This window comes from Panicum virgatum, chromosome 4N (genome assembly GCF_016808335.1).
Source record: "Panicum virgatum strain AP13 chromosome 4N, P.virgatum_v5, whole genome shotgun sequence".
Taxonomy (NCBI): Eukaryota; Viridiplantae; Streptophyta; class Magnoliopsida; order Poales; family Poaceae; genus Panicum; species Panicum virgatum.
The window spans coordinates 10607895-10632591 of record NC_053148.1 but is presented as its reverse complement, the minus strand read 5'-3'; the positions used below and the strand labels follow the sequence as shown (position 1 = coordinate 10632591).

Genomic DNA, 24697 nt, shown 5'->3' with positions numbered 1-24697 from the left:
AAGCTTAAAGAGCGGGATAGGAGATAGCAAACTCTTGACGCGGGTGTTTATCCCGTGGTTCGGTTAGCCACAAAGGCACACCTACATCCACGTTGTTGTAGCACTCACTAAGAGTATTGCTACTCGGCCACCAAGTCTCTTCCGTGAACACAATCACGGTCACCTTGGCCCCGGGTTCCACTAAGGAGCTTCTCCACAAAGGATGGGGGTCTCCACGTCCCCCGCACAAAGGTGTCGTCGCCGCTCCACACCAAGTCGGAGGGTCGATGACGTTGCCGGCGAGCTTCACGCTCCAAGGTGCCGGCGCACCAAGCTCTTGTTTTGGTTCGCTAAAGAACCACAGCACAAAGGCTTAAGGCCTTGCAATCTCACTCACTAAGAGCTAATCCTTTACACAACACTCTCAAAGTGTGCTAAGGGCTAAGGATATGATCTTGATGCTTTTGTATGGCTTGGAGATGTTCTTGGGTGTGTGTGGGATGTCCAGCAACTCCAGCAATCTTCAAATGGCCGGGGTGAGGCGTATATATAGGCCACCAAGTCTTGTAGCCGTTGCTCCAACGGTTAGCTGAAAATCTGCGTACCACCGGAAGAACCGATGCCTCTTGGCAGGGTAGCGTCGGTTCATCCGGTCACTCATAACACGAAGTAGCCGTTGGACTCCTGATGGCTGACGCAGAGATCACCGGTTGAACCGATGCTTTGCACTGATGCCTCACCGGTTCAACCGGTGCTGAAGGAATCTTCTCCTGGACGCTGACGTCATTACACCGGTGGTATGCACCGATGCCCCATCGGTTGAACCGGTGCTGAAGACACTTCTCCTGGGCACCTGACATCGTCTCTGGTACAAAGGACGGCCAATGCACCGATGCCCCTTTTTGACCCGTCGGTTCAACCGGTGCCTATAGGCTGACTTGGCTTCGACTCCCTTCTGCACCAAAGTACCATGGCGTCGGTTCTTCCGACTACCATCGGATGCTCCGATGCCCATGGCGTCGGTTCTTCCGGTGCTACTGACCGAAGAGCTTTCAGGGCGCTGCCCTGAGACCCGCGAGGGGCGGCTCCCCCTCGACCCCCGTCCGCTAACCGGGTAGCGGAACCCCCGTAGGGGCTGCCCTTCGGGCCTTGCTACGCCTATTTTCTCTTTCTCTTTGTCATCACTTGAACCTAAAAGCCTGAGAATGATCATCTTAACAATCATATTAGTCCAAGTGTTGTGTTGTCATTCGATCACCAAAATCACTCGAAATGGCATAAATGGTGCCATGTTCGTTACAGACTTGTCAGGCCAGTCCAAACGAGATGGCTGACATTGCTCAGTCCTCTGTCAATGCAACAAGATGCTGACAAGAGAGCAGCGCGAGACTGAACGTCAGTTCCTTCCCTACTTCCTACTAGTATTTTCAGTCAAGTGCAACTACGCCTTCCTCCTCCGGTACTCTACCAATGCATAAACACTTCTGCTCTGTCCTAGCTCAAAGGGAAAAGAAATGTAAACAACACTTCTGTCGCGTGAGCACCAAGGTAACCGTTCGGTTGGGTTGCCGCCATCACACCGAGTCACCACCAACCATCGGATGCCAGTGGAGTCGTCGTAAGTGGAGGGTCAGGGAAGAAGCATATCAGCTCCCTGGCTGGGTTGCCATTGCAATGCAATCAGTGGATGGAGCAGCAGCAGCAGCATTAATTCGCTTAGAATCTAATCTGGAGTTGGCTCGCGATTTGGTTCCGGTTTTAGCAGCTGCGCCATATATTCGCGCTAGCTACTGCTTTGTTAAATGATCAATCAGTGCTACTGATTGCCGATTCTGTCCGAGTCGTCTAATCATCAGGGCGTGCTGTCCCGCGCTTGCTGCCTAAACGCGGAGAGAATCGGGGATCAGGTGAAGCCCATTCAGCCAGCTGCCGAGCTTAATCTGAAGCTGCGTGCTTGTATTTGGGCAACTGATGGAGGATGTTGTCGCCGTGTCGCCTGACGGCTGGCTTGCGTCTCCAACTAGAACGCGGGAACGAAGCTTCTAAACTGAATCGCAACAGGGATTCAATTTTGAATTCGTGATATGCGCGGTTTTGGTCGCGAAGACTCTTGGTTCGGTCGTCATCACGTGCTGATTTACGACTGAACTTTCTTAAGTGTTGATGATGCGCATGATTAGCGTCCCTAACAACTCCTCCCTCCATTCCAAATTATAAATTATAAGTCATTCCAAGAATTTTGGAGAGTCAAAAATTTTCAAGTTTGACCAAATTTATATAAAAAGATAATAATATTTATGATACCAATTAAGTACCATTAGATTCTTTGTTAGCTATATTTTCATAGTATACCTATTTGATATCACAAATCTTTGTGTTTCTTTCTATAATTTTGGTCAAACGTTAAGATGGTTTGACTCTCCAAGATTCTTGGAATGACTTATAATTTGGAACGGAGGGAGTAGTACTAACTAGATAGTGGAATGAGCACCACCTGATGCGAGCCATTGCTTTGCCTTTAACCATAATTGTTTGTTTTTGGATAAACTTTGCACTAAACTTATAATTGTTTTTGCACTACTAGAGAAAGAGCTTTAGGTACCGGTTGAAAATGAGCTTGAGTCCCGGTTCTCCAACCGGTGCTCGCAAAGTGGTACCAAAAGTGTCTGCTTTTGTCATCGGGTAAATGACCCGGTACCTAAAACCTCCTTTGGGCCGCTATGCCCGTTCGCTCGCATCCTCTCTCGTTCCCGTTCCCTTGCACTCTCTCCCGTTCCCCTGCCATCCTCCACTAGCAGAATCAACGATTCATTCGAAAAACACATGGATCCCACAAAACATTCAGAGTTTGTTCACAAGATAGATACAATCTCATAAGATAGATACAATCCAATGCATTTCTATTTCAAAAAAGTAAGAAAAAAAGAAAAATCACCCACAGCGGCGGCCTGCGCACCGTGCACCTGCGCCTCCTCCTCCTCCTGCTGCTCAAGGACGCTAGCGTTCGCCGACGCGGCCGCGAACCTCTGTTCCGTGCCGGCGACAGCGCAGTCAAGAAGGACGCCGGCGAGGAAGCCTGGCGTGGCGGCGTAATCACCGAACCGGTGCTGCTCCCCGAACGCCTCCCCGTACGAGTGCGGCGTCAGGACGGCGGGCGCGCGCGCCGCGCCGTGCACGTGGTCGTGGGCCGCGCCGGCGAACAACGCGCTCTCGGAGAAGCTGAGCGTCGAGGTGGGCGACTCGAGTCCGCTGGCCGGCGGCGGCGGCGCGGGCGGCGAGGCGAGCGCGCGTAGCTTGGCCGCGCGCCAGGCGCGCCTCTGCCTCGAGCCGCGTGCTCTCCCACTGCGCCGTGTGGCTGAGGTGCGCGGCGGCCCTGTAGCACGAGCCGGAGGACGCGCCGGCGCCGCCGCCCGCGTCGGCGCGGGGCTTATGCGTGACGCCCGCGCGCACCTCTCCGGCCAGCTCCCACGCATTCCAGAGATTGGAGAGATGAGATGAGAGAATGAGAGATGGGAGAGATGAGGAATGAGAGATGGGAGATATGCCAGGGACTTTAAAATATCAAGGAAGGTGAGTGGGCGGCCATGTTTTGGTGCTGGGCGATTCTTTTAACCGGTGCCAAAAGACGTGTTTTCAATTGTCACCGACCGATGCCTATATCCAAGGTATGCACTGGCATCGGGTTATGGCGTGACCCGGTGCCAATGTCTGCACCAATAGCATCGGGTCATGCCTCCACCCGGTGCCATTGATGCATTGACCATTTGGTACCGGCTCATGGCATTACCCGGTGCCTTTATCAGCGCATTGGCACCGGTTTGTGCCGTGACGCGCCTTGCCAGCGCTCGGCGCAGGCCAATAGTACCGGCTAGTGTTGCAGCCGGTGCTGATGCCTTACATTAGTACCGGTTCAAACAACAAGTGGTACTTTTGGCCTGGATTTTTGTCTGTTTTCTAGTAGTGTTGGATAGTACTAAACTTTGCACGATTTTTTTCTAGCCTAGGGATAAGCTAATTGATAATTGTTTTTGGATAAACTGATAACCCAAGAATATAAGAACATTGTTTTGTAAATTTACTCTTCTATATAGCCTGTCACGCTTTTTTATTTTAAAAAAAAGATCAGCATGTTCCCATGTGTGTTTCTATGTGGGTGTTGCTGAAGCACGGGACAATGTCTTAATTTGCACACGTAATCAACCGCATTAAACCAAGATGCCTAAGTCTGATCTTCCTCTAGATATTTCCAAGCTTTCTAGTTAGTGGACCTGCGTAGCCTTCGCTATTTAAGGACGAAAACAACACGGAAAAAGAAGAGCGCAGTTTATTAATTCTGTTCGTCTGAAAACGACTTGACAGGGCCGAAGCCATGTGTGAGATTTCCAGACCGCAATTAGGCTGTTGTTTAGTTTGCGAAAAGGTTTGAGTTTTGATACAGTATCACATTTCGTTGTTATTTGATAATTAATGTTTAATTATAGACTAATTAGGTTTAAAAGATTCATGTCGTATGAAACAGTTAAAATGTGTAATTAGTTATTTTTCAACTACATTTAATATTCTATACATGTGTTTGAAGATTCAATGTGATAGATAGCGTAGAAAATTTTTTGAGAACTAAACATGACCTTAGTTTTGCGGAATCAAGTCGTTTATTTGATCGAACAGTCGTCGTACACTGCCATCACTGGCCATTGAGTAACCAGGACTCAGGAGCACATGCCTGCCCTGCAGTGAACAGGACGGACCAAGAGAGACCGAAACAAAAAGAGGTTTGGCTAGCTTGGGGCATTTGATTATTTTTCACCGGGTTCGTGAAAATTTTGTTTATGGATCGTCACCGCCGTGTTTGATCAGTGGTCAAGTCACCTAGCGTGATCAGTGACCGTGCGCTACGGATGGTAAATGTACAGCATTACCACATGGCATCGTGGTAGGTTTTCCGGTTTTCCCCGACTTGACTGTGGTCACAAGAACACTGTATGGGCCTGTATTACATATAGCCAATCATCAGAGCAGAGAAGACAGAGGCCCAAACCAGCAAGGCCACGACCCAGGCGACGTCGCGTTACGTCGCCTGAGGCCCAGGCCAGCATGCCGGACGAGCACTCGCTTCGCACACACGGCATGCACGAGCCCCCTTTCGCTGTTGTCCGATCCCTTCCCGCCATGGCCACCGGAAGAAAAATCCTCGTCATCTTCCTCTCGGCGTTAGTCGATGCGGCCGGGCGCAGGTGGCTGAAAACTACGTGACGGAAAGATCCTGAGGGGAAGGGGCGATCGACGTGAGATTTTGAGGAAAGACTCGAAGCAGAGAGGTCAATTCGAGCTAGCAGCACCCAGCAGCCATGCATGCACCACTCGAGATAAAAAAGCAAGAGAGGATGCTGATGGAGTTTGCAATAATGCAGGTAGCAGCTGGGTTAAGAGAGGGAGAGGATCTTTGTAAAGCTAATGAACCTGCCTGATGAGGGAGAGATCAAAAGAAAGCTGTGATGGCGATCACAAGAAACATGGGTGCTTATGTTAGTTAGGGTTGTTAAGATGGTGACCTCGTACGTGTCAGCGACACAAGGAAAGCAGCTAGTAGGGTGAGATTGAGAGACGTACTTTTTACCAGATTATTGTTACAGTGGATTCTTTACCAAATGGGGTGCTGTCGCTTCTGTGATTCTTCGGTCGCATGCATGCCTCGCGATCATCTTAGGTAAGATGATTTTAACCTTTAGTTTCAACCCAGGTCAAAGTTAAAACTAAAAAAATGCAGCGTTCGACTCCAACGATCAGCAAACTGTTAAATCTGATAGGACTCTTCCAGTCGTTAATCACAGGTTAACGCGGGGCTCCACATCATTGAAAGGAATCGGATGCTCGTAGTCTAAGAGGGGGTGAATTAGGCAAACTAAAAACATTAACCTCAACCTCCAACTATTTGCACATAAATTAAATTAAGACATACTATCTAGATGTGCAACTAGTGTTCTTCTAGTGTGAAAACCCTCATCCCAAAAGAATTATGGAATCTATAGCCAATCCTATCAAGATCCTACTCTATGAAAGTAAAGGCACACAAGATTGCAATAAGTAAATGCGGAATCTTAAAAGAGGGATGAGAGAAAACAAACTCTTTGATACAAGGATTTATCTCGTGGTTCGGTTAGCCACAAAGGCACACCTACATCCACGTTGTTGAGGCACTCACAAAGAGTATTACTTCTCGGCAACCAAGTCTCTTCCGTGAACACAATCACGGTCACCTTGACCCCGGATTCCACTAAGGAGCTTCACTAAGAAGGGTGGGGGTCTCCACGTCTCCCGCACAGAGATGTTGTCGCCGCTCCACACCAAACCGGAGGGTCGATGACATTGCCGGCGAGCCACCAAGACTCCAAGGGGTCGGCACACCGAGTACAAGATGTGGTTCTCTCCTAGAACCAAGGCACAAGGCACAATCCTTGCTCTCTCACTCACTCAAGAGCTAAACTAGTGCTAAATCTAAGGATGTGATCAATTTGCTCTTTGGTTGGCTTGGAGATGTTCTTCAATGTGTCTAGTGTCTCTTTGAACTCTAGCAAACTTCAAATGACCGGGGAATGGTATATTTATAGCCCATCAAGTCAAACTAGCCGTTTTGAGCTGTTACCGCTTTTTCTGCGTAGGTGTCGGATAATCCGACGGTGCTCTGAGAAGGGCGTCGGATCATCCGACCCCACTGTCATCTTCACGGTAGCCGTTGAGTTTCAAACCAATTGATGACGTCATTTGTCTGACGCATTAGTCCGACGCTATTTGAAGACCACGTCGGATCATCCGGTGCTGAAAGCTTGATTTGAATTCCAAGACAACGTCTCTGATCATTCATCCGACCATTACTCCGACGCTCCAAATACCACGCGTCGGATCATCCGATCCTGAAGTAAATTTTCCAACTCGAGAAACAGGCTCTTTGGTGAATGCTCCGAGCATTAGTCCGATCCTTCTTTTCTAGCGTCGGATCATCCGACTGCTTTGGTCGAATAGTCCGACCATGTGGGTGCCGGATTATCCGGCCACACTGTGTTTTTCCTGTTTCCTTGTTTCACTTGTCCAACTCGTCGCAGCAGTCATTTTCACTTTTTCATTGCGATTTGATATCTCTACGGTGGATTGGACATCTCGTCTCGATGGTGAATTGGTCATAACAACAAGCAGAATCATAGAAGAACCATATTACACAAACAGTTCAGAAATGACAGAAGAAATTATGTACAACAACATGAAAAGAAAAACAGATGAAGGGGGAGCCAATCTAACATACAACAATGAGGCAAATATTAGTACTATATCTTTTTAGCAGAATCATAGTTGAATATTGACAATTCATGGGCTATTTATCCTTTTGTTTATGCAGGATGATATTTCTGATCATACTTGTAATGACCCGACCCGGAATAACGGCTAAGATCTACTCTGCACGTTGAGTAAATCACACCTGCTAAATAACTCTCTTGCGCTTTCGTCCTCGCTTCGCGCAAAAGGTTGTAACCGGAGTTATTCAACTACCTTCAACTGACCAAATCGCGTCGCTACAGTACTCGCGAATTTGGCCCGGCCCACTCTAGCCCGTGGGCTGTTGCAATACTGAAAATGAATTTGAGGATCCCTGGGATCTAGATTTGTTCAGAAAAATTCATGAAAGTCAGGTACATTTCTATTATTAGATATATATGCTAGTTACTATTGATGAATGCATGCTAAAAAAATATTTTCAATAGGAACAAGAGATTACCCTACTGCAGAATCATGAAACAAATGAAATAGAACAGGAAGGAAATGGAATTAGGAGAGATGTAGAAAATCTGATTACAGCAGTAACAGAAGGGGTACAAGATCTTTTGCAAGAAGAAGATGTTGACAACTTCTTAGAAAATGAACGAATTTCTTCAAGCCACAACAATTTCAGAGATAGATGATCAATATATCCCACGAGAAGGAATGGAATTCAGCTCAGCAAATGAAGCTCAAAAATACTTCAACAACTATGCTTACTTAGCTGGTTTTGCAGCAATTATAGCTCATCATGCATGCACTCAGAGCAAAAAGAGAAACAATGAGGTCATACGAATCACTTACAAATGCAACAGACGAGGAGTGCAAGATACATCAAAGGAGGGGGATACACAAGAGGAAGAGATAACAGCAGAAAGTGAGACTAATGTGCTAGTAAAAACAAATTGCAAATGTTGCATGGTAATCTCTGAAAGAAAAGGTGTGTGGAGAATTACAAAGCTTATCCTTGACCACAATCATGCATTAAGCCCAGGAGCAAAAATTTTTAGAGCACATAAGAACATGACAGAACAGGAAAAGAAGATGATAAAAATGCTAAACGAGTGCAATATACCCACAAAGACAAAGAGAAAATCAAAGTTATGGTCAAACTACTATATCGAACGTCAAGCCCAGGAAGCTTATAACTTGAAAATATTCAAGAAGTTTCAGTGGCAGCTTAGACGTGCAACTAAATTACAAGCAACTGAAATTGAAAAGGACAAAATGTATGAGGTATATATGGCTGAGGATCAATTAGTACAAGAGTTTAGAAGCAGAAGATACATAGTCATTACAGATTTACAAAATGAGGACTTATCTTGTATTTGTGGAAAGTTCCAAAAAGATGGCATGCTATGTTGTCACATCCTGAAAGTCATGATGAAGAATGATATAAGAAAAATACCAGACAAGTATATCATTGACAGATGGAGAAAGAAGGAGAAAAAGATGATATCAAAAATAAATATTCGCTTACGGGTAGAAGCAACTGCACTTAGGTTCAACAACCTCTCACTTATGGCAGCAGAAATGAATTCAGAAGGATAAAAAACAGAGGATAAATACAAATACCTCAGAAAAGAGATTGAGAGACTAACAAAAGAACTGAAAGAGATGGACAAATACAAGATGAAAAACATAGATCCAGTATTCCCAAATGTTGAAATAGCTGCAGGTAATGGAAACATTACAGAACCTTCGATACAACTCCAAGACCCAGATATGGCTGTGACAAAAGGAAGACCATCAAAATTAAAATCAAACAAGAGAACAATGCCAAAAGCTGAGGAAATGAGGAAGAAACAAAAGCAAAAATATGCTTGCAAGAAATGCGATAGGCCAGGACACAACACAACAACATGTACAGTTGAGTTCAAAATGACAGGAACACAACAAGATACAACAGAAGGTGAAAGAACATGAACATTATAATTTCATACAACGTGTTTCCTGAAATATTTTTGAAAACTAATGACTTTCCATAAATGCAGGTAAGTTAAGGATGCAATCAACAAAAAACAACTGCAAAATACGCAAGATATAGTTGAAGAACTCAAATGATGTTGAAGTTACGGAGAAGCAATTTTGTTCAGCAAATGGACAAATAATATTTTGATTTTTTTAGTAGAGGAGCACAACTCATGGTTAAGCTTGTTCAAAGGATATAAAAGCACAGAGATAGTTGCTATATATTTATATATCTAAGTATATGTAATCGTGACAGAGTGAGCCACTAGAACAAAGTACATGATGTTTTTTGGTTCGTCGCATGTGTCATGATGACACTAACAAAACTAGTAGCTAAATTCATGTTTTGCTTTACGAAAAATGAGAAAATAACTCCTGCAAACTGGAAGGTTGCTTTGATTGTACTTCTTGATGTGTGAAAGATCACCCTACAAAAATAAAACAAAATAAACAAAGGCAATAAAAACATATAATGATATAATTTAACTACCAAATTCACAAGTATTACCTGGCTATGCAAATTTTGTAACAACATCTGTATTTGCTTTGATATGGACACTAGTTAGAAGATCATTAACAATCTGAATTCGAATATTTGGTATATCTTCTGATGAAAAGTTTTCACGTAGATTAGCTCCAGGATGCCATAGCTCCATAAATTTGATAAGAAACACACAACAATCACATCTAAAAAAAATTCAGATACAAGGGAGGAACAGTTTAAGCCAAAAAAAACTTGAAAATTTTTTCTAGCATGAATTTTGAAGTGTCTTTTCAGGACTACAATAGTATGTGTTGATGTAGACAATAAATGAATAGGGAACAAAAAAACATACGTATTTTCTTGTTTTGGAACATGAGGGTACGCAATCTTGAAGCGATGAAATTCAGCATTAGAACCCACAAACATGTCCCATGCACGTTGAAACCTAGATATTTATACAAAATATAACACAAATTACCAATACAACATCATCAACTTAACAAGTCAAATAAACTACAGGAAGAGGGCATGAACTTACAAGCTTCCTTCTTGTATAAATTGAATATTGTTCATCCTTGGAGAAATAAGAATCCAGAAAAAGAAACAGCTTCCTCTTCAAATCAACAACAAAAAAGAACCAATGCTCACCATATAACACTGGGAAAAACAACTACAACAAGAAAATAGTTGGAGTAAAATAAGAATTTCATTGATATGCTAACAAAAGAATAAAAAAGAATTGATAAGTACCATTTCACACAAAGGCAAAGGTAATACAAAAGCAGCTCCGTTAAAGCACCTTTCTACATATGAATAGTCATCAGAATCACTCATGAAAACAACCTGCAACCACCAAAACAAATAGTTTTTTTTTAAAAACTATTTCATACACTATACATCAATTTGAGAATTTCAAACAAAATATAGCATAATACTTACATAGACACATGAAAAGAAATAATACTTCAAAGAAACAGTTGGTCATTCATCCAGAAAGAATTTTCGGCAAATACAGTTCACCACAAAAGTGCATACTTTGTGATGAGGAGCCATGGAGTCACCAAGAGAGAACTTCAAGTTGCAACCACCAATATCTTCAGCAAATATATGCTCATCAAATAATTTGCATGGCCAATATCTTCACCAATAACTTCACCACAAAAATAGTTGGATTTGAATTAAACTCATCAAATAATTTCAGCAACCGAAATATTAATTTCTCCGAATGTTTTTGCTGTCTTCTTGGGATCTTAGTGCAATCAACATCATATATGCCACAAATTCCATTAATTAACTACAAAATAAAAATATAAAGTTGTAGCATTAATTATAATCACATGTGGTACTGTTGATGTTAAATATCAAATACAAACTTGAAGAAAAGTATCTTCAAAAAGGTTGTATACCTGTATATTCAACATACTTTCAAATAAGCACTGAAGTTTTGATTTAAAACCAGAAGCTGATGGGGTATATTCCATGTGTCAGAAGTATTATCATCCCCATCAAATATCTATAGAAAGAAAATTCATTCAGAACAAATATAAAGAGTAGAAATTAAAAACAAAAAAGTCAAATACCTCACAATATAGGGTGTCAATATTATCTCGAAAACACCTTTTACCATATTGATTGACATTCAACTCATCTAAATGACTAAATCAGAATAATACTTGATCATAGACCCTTTTCATACTGAGATTCTTGGAGTCACTCGAGGAACATCAAAAATTCCAAAATTGAGACAATCCAAATATAGTACCTACAATAATATTAAATTAGGTATGAAAAAATTAAAACAAAAATAAAATTTGGATGATTAGAGCTTAGACTAAAGATGCAAGTTGGCAGAACAATAAAACAGATCTAAAACAACAAAAGCATACAAAAATTTTAGACATGATATAAAATTTAAGATATGAATACTTGACAATGAAGTAAATAATAATAGTAAGTTGTAAATTTAGTAAAATCAGACTTACAGCAAGCACATATGAGCAGCCATCAAGAGTATGGATAGGTCTGAAAGACTTCCCAACACCCATGCACAATTTACGAACAGCATCAATCAACCATTCATAAATGTACAAGGACCAGTCAATATTTCCAACACAGCTCAAATCTTTGAATGCTATCATATATTTTGTGCTTGGATAAGTGTTAGAATTGGGACAAAGGAAGAATGATAAAGCAACGATCATGAAACAAATAAACATATCATCATCAGCCAAGAGTTGCTTGTTCTTTATCTTGTCACCAAAAAATCTGATAGGCGGTAGAGTGGACAGATTGAACCTTGATAAAATAAATGTCTTGCCAACTTCACGATCAACACTCAATGAATCACCACCAATAGGGATCCCCAGCACTTTGTGGACCGACATCTTGTTAAAAGGTATGAATTTACCATTGACAGTTATCTCGGATGTGCAAACATCCACATGTTAGGCTAGCCACTTGATAAATCTTGCTGGAACAACACATTTGTCATACATAAGTAAGCTACCAAAACCGTAGTCAGATATGACCTTTCTCTGCTTAACACTCAATGCATTGATGACTTCGCTGAAATACTTTGCAGACACACGATTGAAACCATGGTTCACTTCATGCTTATGAGTACCCAGATCACCCTACAATAGCCATTATAAAATAAATATCTAACAAAACGAGGAAACACAAAAAATAGTGCTATAATTGACAAGGGGAATAAATACCTTCCCTTTCCTAATATCATTCAACTCAGATAAACTAAGGCTACTCTTTAGTTCCTGAATTTTCTACAATAAAACAAAAACAATATGAGCCCGACAATGTAAGTAACACAACTACTAGCATTATGTGGGTAACAAAGTAGAACAGTAAACACTAAAATCAAAACTATATTAATAGATACCTTTTTCTTAAAGAACTCAAAGAGGGCTTCATCAAGCTCACAATCGCCAATATTACAGTCACCCTAATTATAATAGTAACATCAAAAAATTAATAATGGAAATATATTAATAGAATAAAATGTAGGAACTTACAATAACTTCATCATCACAATAATCATGAAATGGACACTTGTCACTCTTTATGGATGAAGAACCTTGGCAGGCCATCTAAAATAATTTCAAAAAGAAACTAAATTTTGTTAGTGATACATATATTTAATAAAATAGATCGAATGTAGAAATAATTAAGAAGTCTACAGAGAAAATAAAAATATAAATAGCCATTGCAAAAGAAATAAAGTAATATATATTACAATCAAATATCTTACACTTGAACCAAATAGCCAAGTGTTCATTATTACATAAAAGGACAATGTCCAAAAATAATAAATACAAAATACATACTGCAAAAAACTAGCTTATTACATACTAGGTGAACCTAATAATAAAACTACTTGGTTCGGAACAGCTTGAAGGTAACTCCATCTTTCTTGGCGATATCTTGCATTTCTCGAAACACATTCTAGATAAGATTGTAGATAAAAGTGTTGCACCATGAGCAGAAAACTCTTGCTGATTCAACTTATCATAGTAGAAACATATCTAATTTTGGCATGAGAAATTAGCACACAAAGACAAAAAACATTGACAGGTCAGCAGATAGAGGGAGGGGGGGAGGTGCTCACAGTGATGAACTCAAAAAAATTTATCTGGGTGCGAGCGACAGATAGCAAGGGCAGATGGGGCAGGGGGAGGGTGAATGGCAAACACGAGCTGCAGATAGCGAGGGCAGTTGGATCAGAAAGGGTGAATTGTGACCACTATAGCCTGCAAACAACACAAAATGTTTAAGTACTGTAACTAACTTTTAAGTACAGAGTTACCATATCTAAAGTGAATAGTTCATTACAAATCTTAATTATGAACAGGTAATAACCATCAAACAAAGAGATAGCGGTATCAAGAGACAAGAACCTGTAGAAACATTCAGATCATACGAGATGCTGCAGAAAACATTCAGAGCATGCCCATCATAGCCCAAGAGCACAATCACATCTAATTTAGATTATTTGGAATCTACGAAAAAATAGTAGAACCTAAGTCTATTTCAAACAGTAGCGGAATTACGACCCATCCAAAACATAGTAAAATCTGGAACTTAGCCAATTTTTGGTGCATACAAACAGTAGCTAAAATTCTAATGCATCAGACAATAATAAATTATAGGACTTCGCCAATTTTTGGGCATCCGAATAATAGCTATATTTTGATGAATCACTGTTTGGATGGTACAAATGGCAATGAACATGGCACACTGATTTAATGGCACGGAGCAGGGTTTAAACTTATCAAAGGACATAGCAGCACTAAAATAGGATGGCAACATACAAAGGTTTAAAGTACTAGCAATAGCAAACATCGCACACAGTAAGAGATAACTAAACCTACCATCCTTAACACAAACAATTTCAGGGAGATTAAACTTACAAATTACACTATACCAACCAGTGCTCCAGTTTAGAAAATCAGCCACTAGTATATAACTTTAGAAAACTTGTCACCATAACTCAACTCAACTCAACAACAGAACAAAACAGAATACATGCAGATCGAGGGGGAAAAAGGATAGGGAAATGGAGGATTGAACATATGGTGCCTGAGGGAGAACTCAAGCACACAGAAATGACGACGCCGTTTAGGGATGAGCGCGAAATGAATCGCCGAATCACGTTTTTTGCAAGGGCAAATACTACCCCCATCTAATAGCAAAAAAGCTGAAACGAATAGGCCTTGAATCGAGCAGATTGCTCCATAAGTAACCTAGCATGGATTGCAGACCCCCTTATGATAGTGCGCACTATACCAACACCAAAACTGCATCGAATCGAGACGACATTCACTAGATTCTTGTACCATGAAACAATATCGACCTGAACTTGCTCAAAGTACAAATCCAAGGAAAGAAAAACAAACCAATCGCTAACCCAATTAATACAGTTTAGCAGACTGCAAACCCTACCACACAATCGAACAACACAAATAGATTCAGAACCCAAGGAAACATGAACAAAAATCTCAAATCAGACTTACCTAGATTAAATCACGGAATCAAGCACTAACCACGAACACAACTGCCGAATCAGGAAGAGCAGAAATGAAGATTCGTGGTAGGAGAAATCAGAGAGAAAATATCATAGCACAACCCCCATAAGGCTTTCTCCAACCATTCCCCCCATCCAACTCCCCCCAAACATACTATTTACTATATTTTACTACATCCCTCCAAAAGATTCCTCCCCCTATAACTCCTTCTCTCCAACCATTCCCCCCATATCTATTCCCTCTATATACTATCACTCATTAACTAACTATTTATTTATCATTTTTGAATTTAAAAAAAATCAAACAATATTTGTACTGTCATAATACGCATTATCATCATGTTACGGGGTTCAAACAAAATTAATATCATGAAGAAACGGTGTGATTAGAGATATAGGGGGAGTTGAAACTCACTCTATATATATAGGGAGTTTCAACTCCCCCCGTATATAGGGGGAGCTGTGGGGGGAGCCATTGGACCGCTCGCTCCCCCCAAAGCCCCCCTACGTAGGGTGGGGGGCGCTTTAGCGTGAACCGTTGGAGCTAGCCTAATGGCCTCGCCTCCTGGGCACCTCGACCCGCAGAGAGAAAAGCAAGAGACAGAAGAGGAAATGAGTGGAATTGGGGTAGGCGGAGATAAATGAGAGAGAGAGAGTGCGTATGGGGAGGGGGGGCACGCCCAACCAGTGAGGCTAAACAGATCCGACCCCGTAAACACGAAAAAAAATCACATCAAATGTTTCGACACATATATGGAGTACTAAATGAAATCTATTTATAAAACCTTTTGCATGGATGGACTGTAAATCACGAGACGAATCTAATAAGCACACTTAATCCATAATTTGTAATAGTGGTGCTACAGTAACCATCCGCTAATTATTGATTAATCATGGATTAATTAGCATCATTAGATTCGTCTCGCGATTTATAACCCATCTGTGTAAAAAAATTATAAATAAACTTCATTTAGTATTTCAAATTAGTGAAATTTTTTTGCAACAGAACTAAACACGGCCTGCACAGCGCGGAATTCAAAAAGTTCGGAAGGTTAACAGGTTGCTGATTCGCGTAATTGATGACAACGACAAAATACACAGCACGAATCCTAAAGCATAATCCAATGCACAGAAATTCGACAGATTTTGTGAAACGAATCTGTTGACAGACAAATAGCAATTCTAAAAAAAAGGAATCGCAACTCAAACTAGCTGTCGCGGGAAGCCGGCAACAGAAGGCCCGGACATCGGCACATGCGCGATGGATTCGCATCGGATGGATAGGGATGAAATCGAATCTGAATGTCATTTTTTACCATATTTTAATCCGGATACGAACGGGAATGTGGATCTCATCGGATACGAATACAAAACGGATAGTTTGAATCTGGATTCAGATCCGGATACCTTTTCGATATGAAAAATAGAGCTATCATGAGTATCAATAATTTTGTAGTAGATCAAAATTATTACACAAGTAGAGAGTAAATGATTAGAAGATAGCTAATAAAAAAAGAATTTAATTATCTATGTATAGCTTTTATATTAAATATATAATACTAATTTTAAATATAAAATAAATAAATAAATAAATACTTAATAATTAAGATATATAAAAAGATTTATCAATAAATAATTAAGTTGACTCGTATAAAATAATTTTAATCATAAAATAAATATATTAAATAGTTGAAGTTAATTTTTTATATTATTACTAATTTTAATAAATATATTATTAGTTACCTAGCTTTCTAAATAATTTAAATAGTATACATCATTAAGTAATTAGGTATAAAGATAAATTTAAGATTGTCTCACTAGTCACTTTTTCTTTGCGGATGCGGACGAATACAGATGTGATCGGATATTCCTCGAATACGAATATGAAATCGGATAGAGAAAAGTTCTCAAAGTCGGATTTGGATGCATCCATTTAACATCCATATTAAAATCGAATACGAATACGGATATCCATATTGACGTTTTAAGCGGATACGAATACGGATAATTCGGATGTTCAGCCATCCAAATCCATCCTTGTCCCAGAGTACAGACCGGCCGCCGGCAGCCCGTTGGCGGTAGTGGCCGCTGGAAGCAGCGGCCGGCAGGCTGTGTATTGTAGTTGTAGGGTAGCAGTTGCACAAAGACAGAAGGCACGAGTATCGGTGTGCAGCGGCCGAGGGCGCACGCTCGTGCCAGAACCAGATGGCACATAATCCCACGTGGACCGATCGGCGGCGGCAGCGGCAGCGGGAGGCTGGCGAACAGACCAAGTACTCCCTCTGTCCCAAAATAATTACACATCTAGAGTTTAAAATTTGTCCTACAAAAGAGTGCTACTTTGACCCAACTACTACAAAAGACAAGAGTTTCTGAAGACTTTTTACAAAAGAGACAAGACATTATCTAGATCACCATGTATTGGTTTGTCTAGACCCAACCGACTTTTGCTCAGGAATGATGAATCACACCGACATGGCCTAGATCTGGCCTCTGAATCTGTTCCCGGCTGACGGTTGCCTGCATCGGCGACTATCCTGCTGGCTGTGCCCTGTTCTTGTCTTTTTAAATTTTAAACTCAGTTAGAGAGAGCTAAAGAAGAATTTTAGGGGTCCCATCCTAAGGCGCATACATACTATGGGTGAGGAAGCCCAGCCCAAAATACCAAACTGGACCTTAGGCTGCCGGCTACCTGGGGTGGCCGCTCATCCTCCCCACTCTATTGTCGTGGTGGATCTGCCATTATGAAATAGGAATTAAAGGTGCACAATCACCTTTTGGCCTAATTTATTCCTTGCACCTGCGAGAAGGCAGGCACTACAACCTGCTAAAACTAGAATGTCATGGACCGACTGTCATGTGATCCCAGTGGTCCGGGAGATGAAGGCAGCGAAGTCCAGCATACAAAAGGAGAAGAGAACATAAGCAAAAGGCATCAAACAAGAAACCAAAAAGGCATTGGCCTTTTTCTTCCCCTAGCTTCTATCTGAACTTAGTCCCTATTCTTGCTGCTCCCCAACATATCTCCCTTCTCTTCTTCTTCCTCCACCCTTCTTCTTCATTCTTTCTTTCCAAAAATGAGGGGGGGGGGCTTGAGCCCCCCTAGCCCCCTTGTAGATTCGTCATTGAAGAAATAAATTGCAAAACTTCATCACCATTAACATTTACTTAGGTGCCTTATGTATTGCACTACACGTGCGATCCTTGGTCACATTCCCATGTAGATGTTGGTACCGATCAGTACCGAGTCAATGATCATGGTCATGATCAGCGGCTCATCACCCACGAGAGGAGAATGAACGCGAGACCCGTGTTGAACACACCCTAATCAGGATAGGGTTATAACCAACTGATCACAGCATGTTGTATAACATATTTAGCAAATTACACACGTCATGTTTTTTTAAATATGGGCATTGCGACTATTACTGAGTAGATGACCGTTAAGAGCTTAAGTTCTTACGTAATTCTCCATTTTGCCATGCCATGGCTCATGCAGATGCCCATCACAAAGCCTTGTAGGCTTCCCACGAGGCTGGTTAGCATTATCATCCAATACTTCGAGGGGAATACCTTCACGACTTTTGCCTAAATTTCCCCCATCAATTTGCAATAGCAAGTGAGAACTCAAGACAACATTATTTATTTAGTGAAAATATACAAGAAAATTCTACTTAAAAGGAACTGTGGGGTAATACCTGCATGACCACATCGTGGTGAGCGCCAGCGTTGCTCGCTGGTGTATGAGCATGGGAGTATCCGAGTAGGTTGGTAGGCCACAAATGCAGCCGCCCCCCTTTCAACAGGCTTACCGCCATCATTCCTCCCATGCACATCAGTGCGCCCTGGAGCTTCATATTTCAAGTCCACTTTCATAGTGCTAGCTGGAAGTAGGGCCGAATCCAGCCAACGTATGAAGAGCGGGCTCATCTTCCTTCTCTTCTTATTTCTATCCTTCATTTTCTTCTTCTTCCTCCCCCTTCTTCTCAATTCTTCCTTCCCAAAAATAAAGAGGGGGCTTAGAGGCTATCCATTGATCTTGGAGGCAGGGGCTTGAGCCCCCCTAGCCCCCCTCCCTTTAGTTCCACCACTGCGGAGTAGAAGTAGATATTAACTATAGATAATCACATATGCATGGGTGTCATGTTGAGATCAATGTCGTAGCACTATGGCAATGATGAAGGTGGCGATGGCAATTAGATTCATGAACATGTCACACACGCGGTGCTTGTTGCCCGAAGCCCATAGAAGTACAGTTCAACGACCATGATGTCTCTGCATTGTATAAGAAAAGGGAGATTTCATAGTGCCAAGTGTTGATGCATGAAACTAAGAAACACAAGATGCTCGTACTGTATCAGTTCCTTGTGAGATTATTTTATTTTCTTAAAAGTAGTTGGTATAAAGTAAAAGGCGGAGATAGTTTCCATGTTTCAATATACTCCAAATTTTGGAAACGGCTCCTTTGCTCTAAAGGTGTTATTTTACAGATACAGTAGCTATCATAGACTGCCATCCAAATTTCAACTAATGGCTCTGATTGTCTTAATGCCATCCAACAAAAAAATGTTTGTACCCTAATAGTTATGCAAAATGACAAAAAAATCCTCTAAAATGCTGAACTAAAAAGAACTCAACCTGTTACTATACACGTAGTTGTAGAAATTGCGAGTGCTTTACTACTCCAAAACATAATTAGACAAATCTTGCATCTGATATGACATACCCATTCAAGTTCTGCACATCATGAAAGGCAAAAATATGAGCATGTCTCTGTTTAGACAGAAGTTTGGCCAGTTGAAAGGCCCTTGTTTGGTTTTGGTAATTGAGTGACAACTTAGTTGGACTAATAAGTGTTCATATTGAGATACACAGGTGATTAGTTCACACAAAGACACTAGTATGAGCAACATATGCCATTGAGGAGAAATGATGAAGGAACTCATTGCATATGAGACATGACATGGAGTCGTGTGGCTAGATGGAGAAGATGAAAAGACTTTGCGTTGATGAACCGGTTGCAAGTGTGAAGGGTAAGTTGGAGGCCTTGAAGTGAAAAACCGCATGTGCCGGGGAAGCTTGAGCAAAGACCGGCGCTGATGGACCAAGGCAACGGTGAAGAGCAAGTTAAGTTGAGATCGATGAACCAATAAGGTCACATGATGATATGAAATGGATCATATCATTCAAGAAAGATCAAACCAAGTGTTGATCCATGATGATGATCAAAAGGCTTGATGGAGTTTGGTGCTTGTGTGGCTTGAGAATATGAAATGGAATGCGCAAGACAAAGGTATGACTTGTAGGGAATTTCATTTCACTGGTCAAAGGTTGTGTAGAGAAGTGCATGATCGGATTTAGGATAGATGACCGTACTATCAAGAGGGGCAAACTTGTTTGCATATCAATCATCTAGTGCCACTTGGAGTGATCTAACTTTGCGATGTGTTAGGATTGAGTGGCGCCGTGAGAGCAAGTGAAAATCCTTTGAAAAATGTTTGTGAAAATGATATCAGACATGCACATTGTGGTGTACACTTGGTGATGTTGGCACATTTGCAAAGGAGAAGGTGTTGGAGTTGATGTTGATCAACTTGGAGAAGGAAGAAAGGCATTTCGGTGTTCTCCGAACACTAGGTTGGCTCTTGGAATAGAATTCTGGGTTGATCCATTTTGTTTTGGATCATTTATTCTGTTGGGTTGTGTAGTCCTCTGAATAAGCTTTCCATAGAGTCTAAGATCACCTAATTTGGACATCGGAGCTAAAAGTTATGGCCGTTTTACCGAGTCCCGGTTGTGTTGAAAGTTGAGCTGAGGACGGTCCACACTAGGGCCGCGGACGGTCCACCAGTATCATGTTTGGGATCATACAGAACCGATTTTGGTTCTATGTGAGGAGCAAAAGTGAACTGCGGACCATCGGGCCCCTGGGGGCAGACCGTCCGCCCTTAAAACCTGAAACGGGCGCATAAACTTGGTGTTTCTGTATTGGGTGTCCAAATAAACTGTGGACCGTCTGCCATTTGTGAGGTAGACCGTCCGCCAGGGCTGTAACGGTCAACTCTGAGAAGCATTTATCGAGGATATAGCTGTTGGGTTTGAAATGGCGGACCGTTCGGGCCCTGTGGGGTGGACTGTCCACAAAAACTCTGTTTTCACGGGATTTGAGTGTAATGGCTAGTTTGAGGCCTTCCACTATAAATAGAGGTGGTGGCCGGCCATTTGAGAGGTTGAGCACCTTGGGGACTTGTGTCCTTGTGTGAGAGTGCTTGAGAGCTAGATCATATTCACAAAGTGAGAGAGCGAATCTAGTGCGTTGCATTGAGAGTTTGCAAGAGATTGGCACTATGTGATCGAGTTGCAAGCCGGTAGTGCTTGTTACTCTTGGAGGTTGCCACCTCCTAGACGGTTAGGTGGTGCGTCACCGTTGTGAAGCCCGCAAGAAGATTGTGCGGTGCTCCGGAGAAGTGATTGTGAGGGGTATTGTGCTCACGCCATGGGAGCCACGAAGAGCAACTCTAGTTGAGCGTGACGCGAAGAGCAACAAGTGGTCCAGTCAGATCATGTGCTAGAGCTCGGTGTAAGCACTCCACGTGGGAGAGTGTGACTTTAGAGTCACCACTAGTAAGAGGATCAACGGCAACCTTGGAGCTTGTCTCAACGGGGATTAGCTTGGTGGCAACCAAGTGAACCTCGGGATAAAAATCACCGTGTCAACTTTGTCTACTCTTCTCGGTGGTTTGCATTCTCCAAATCACAAGTCTTGTATTTACATATATATATATAATGCTTGTGTAGTAGCTCTAGTGATTATTAGTTTGTGTAGCATAATTAGTTGTCGTGCTTAGTTTGTGTAGCTAAGTAAGTTTCAGCCTTTGGATTTGGATTGAGTAGCCTTGTCCATTGTGCATCTAGTGAGCTTAAGTTGGTTTTGTGCTTTTGCTCATTAGAATTGTGTAGGAGCTCCCTCCGGTGTGTGAAGTACTAGTGCTTAGATTTGAGTGACCTTGCATTAGAATTGGTTAGATGAACTCTAGCTAGCTCGGCACTCTTTTTGCTTTGTGTAGGATCTTTTGGAGGTGACTTAGAGTTATAGTTAGAGGGGTGAAGTCTTGGCTAAGTGAATAGTTTCAATTTCGCATAAATTTCGGTTAGCCGGCGCAATTAGTTTTAGAAAGGAATATTCACCCCCTAGTCCGCCATCTCGACCCTACACTGTAGTGCATGATTTTCCTCCACATAGAGAAAATTATTTGGGCTCAATTTCAACAAACTAGTCCTTTATGCAACATAAAGGTGCATGCCTTAAGCTAAGGGAATCAGGGTGATCACACTTTGTTTGCATGGCAAATTACAAGCTCTGTCTGTCTGTACAGTACTACCTTCATAGCCAAGTTCTAGTAAAATTCGGGTGGTCTTTAACTTTATGTAGTTCAGAAATGCATAGCTACTCAGCTTTCTTATTATCTCCAAATGTAACATCCACTTGAAAAAAAGTATGCCTACGAACACCCGAGGTAGTGCAGACAACAACTTCAACATGGATATCATTCTGAAGGAGGCCGGTGAGATCTTCCACAGGCTGAGCTCGCTGATCGATGTTACGATGTAGGTGGGGGCCATGGCATGGCTGTGGCGACCATCACCAGGGCATTCCGCACGTCAAGTGCATGGTGCTGGATCTTGAACAGGTGATCAACAAGGCACCTGATCGTGGCAACCTGCAGTTCATTATTGGCGATATATTCAACTTCATTCCACGTGCTAATGGTGTTTGCTTAAGGTAGTAATCTGATACACTACTATTGCTATCCACTTTCAATACACATTATCATGCTTCTTTCGGGGAAAAAAGAAGCAATGCTCCCCCATGGCATTTTGATATTCATGACCTCTCTCTCTCTAGTGGCAGATCTAAGGGGGCTCGATCCCCCCTACTGGGTGCCACCTCAATTAGAAAAAGGGAAGCTGAAGGAGGAGAAAGTGAAGGGAGAAAAAGAAAAAGAAGAGAAAGGAGGTGAGACAAGAGGAGGAAGAAGAAGACTTCAGCCCTCGCATGGCTGTACGTGAGCTGGATCCACCCCGGTCTCTCTCTATATCTTAGGCTATTCTGAATTCTTGGGATGACGACTCCTGTGTCAAGATTCTTCCATGGTGTAAAGAGACGATTCCAGCAAGAGATGCCGGTGGTAAAGAGACAATCATAAACATGGTGCTTGGACATGGTACACTAGACAAGACTACCAAAGAGGCCCAGCAGGTATCACTAGACATGTATATGATGCGTGGCTGCGGGTTTGAGCAAGAGGAGTGCGAATGGAAAAAGGTGATCATGGATGCTGGATTCAATTCTTACACAATCATGTCTTTATTAGACCCAATGTCATCTATTCGTGTTCTTCCATGAAGAATCAGAAGGAATGTCAAGAGAGGAAAGTTAGGACATAAATAATGAATAATGCTGGTAGCTATGTTTGGGTTTAGTTGGCTAAGAGTCTTGCTACATGATGTGGACCATGTAGTAAAAATAACATAAGGTGGTAGTCCATTTCGGTTTATGTTTTTTTTTGCTCAAATTTGCAGGAGGATTACACATCTTTATATTAAGTAGGAGAAGAAAGTTTACACGATGCGTCGCACCTTCCATGAGTCGCTTGTGACGGTCAATGCCGGGCACATAAGTTGTGATATTCATTTATGTGATGCTAGTTTTCAATATGAATGATTTCCGTTTATGTGAGATTCGTATGTAATAAATATTCAGCTCTTTCGAAACTGATAGCTATACTTTACTTGTGTTAATGTTATCTTTTGGCATGTCCTATGCTAAACTCTCGCATCTATTTGCTGGGTTGGTCATATTGCACTTTTCCATGTGGAAACTAGCTTAGATACTGTCACACTATGCTCCCCTTCATGCACCGATTGTTTTTATTTGTCTATCAATTGTTGTCTATATTTGTTGCATTGCTCATAGTTCAGCTATCTGACTATTTCCAAGTATTTCATAGACATTCTTTCTTTCTTTTTGAACAATTCAGGGGATATCATACACATTCGGATATCCAGTTTGTTCTTGTTTATTTTTGACATCAGAATTGAATTTGGTAGTGATGACAAAAAATGTCAAATGTGAAAAATGGACGACCCCAAAATTTTAGTTGTGCAGGTTCTGAAAGTCAAATTTTTTGATACAAGGCACTTTCTAGTTTCTGTATGAAAGATTTAATGTATTGAAAATGATCAGCTTGGATGATAGAGTTGGATTGCTATTCTTTGTGAAAAATTGAAGTGATACTAGTGCTGGGCGTGCCTACATCTTCAACACATTCTAGGGAATCTTTACTCTTTCTTTTGGATGAAGTGAGGGGCTTGCCTCCTACTGATTAATGAAAACAGTGCAATATTTATAGAGCAAAAAACAACAAGAAAGGGGGAAATAGGAAGAAAAAAAACTATTCTATCATGGTGAAGTAACACGTAGCTGGGTCCTCAGTTGGTAGCCATGAAAGATGTAATGATTTTGGAGTTCCCAGATCAACCAGGCCAGAAAGATCACCAGGAAGTTAAGCCCCTTCATGTCCATCTTCAGTGCCGTGCGCACAGCCCACTGCCACCAATCTAGGAACACATCTGAGTCATGTGATGGAGCTTGGAGCTGCAGGCCAACTCTATCAAAGATGGCGGTCCAAACCTGTTGGGAGAAATCCAGCTAGAAAGAGGTCATCACAGCTAGGTACAAATAATAAACCAGCCCAGTTCCAAGAAAAAAAACCCTAGAAGGGACTGTATGACCTCGGTTGAGAAAACCCCTAGAATCCTGGCTCATGCCCACAAGGGACAAACTGAACTTGGGCCGACGATCACCGCGACACACAGGCCGGCGCAGCGCACCGTGACCTGGGCTGGCGACGCAG

At 41.9% G+C, this 24697-nt stretch overlaps 2 protein-coding genes and 1 long non-coding RNA gene across 5 annotated transcripts; 1 reads left to right on the top strand and 2 right to left on the bottom strand.

Moving 5' to 3' along the window:
* Positions 1-1824: 1824 nt before the first annotated feature.
* Positions 1825-3452, bottom strand: LOC120669114. The gene is made up of 2 exons (XM_039948923.1): positions 2915-3452; positions 1825-1859 (listed from the first exon to the last, which is right to left on the bottom strand). Exons 1-2 carry the CDS (start codon positions 3450-3452, stop codon positions 1825-1827), a joined length of 573 nt encoding a protein of 190 aa, XP_039804857.1.
* A 4193-nt stretch (positions 3453-7645) lies between these two features.
* Positions 7646-9553, top strand: LOC120670828 (protein FAR1-RELATED SEQUENCE 6-like). Its single transcript, XM_039950996.1, has 2 exons — positions 7646-9199; positions 9282-9553. Exon 1 carries the CDS (start codon positions 7888-7890, stop codon positions 8836-8838), a length of 951 nt encoding a protein of 316 aa, XP_039806930.1. The 5' UTR covers positions 7646-7887; the 3' UTR covers positions 8839-9199; positions 9282-9553.
* On the bottom strand, positions 9456-14890 carry LOC120670829. Of its 3 annotated transcripts, XR_005673395.1 has the most exons (13): positions 14770-14890; positions 13365-13506; positions 12772-12846; positions 12639-12701; positions 12460-12522; positions 11725-12375; positions 11323-11504; positions 11149-11255; positions 10682-11036; positions 10493-10585; positions 10281-10412; positions 9767-9945; positions 9456-9686 (listed from the first exon to the last, which is right to left on the bottom strand). It is a non-coding gene; the product is annotated as an uncharacterized LOC120670829 (long non-coding RNA). The 3 variants fall into 3 exon arrangements; XR_005673393.1 differs by lacking the exon at positions 12639-12701; XR_005673394.1 differs by lacking the exons at positions 11149-11255; positions 12639-12701.
* Between the last annotated feature and the right edge of the window lie 9807 nt (positions 14891-24697).

Coding starts and splice junctions, on each gene's coding strand:
- LOC120669114 (XM_039948923.1), bottom strand. CDS start 3,452: ATGCGTGGGAGCTGGCCGGAGAGGTGCGCGCGGGCGTCACGCATAAGC. Junction 1,860..2,914: donor TGCGCAGGCCGCCGCTGTGG/GTGATTTTTCTT, acceptor CTCCGCGTTTAG/GCAGCAAGCGCGGGACAGCA.
- LOC120670828 (XM_039950996.1), top strand. CDS start 7,888: ATGAACGAATTTCTTCAAGCCACAACAATTTCAGAGATAGATGATCAA.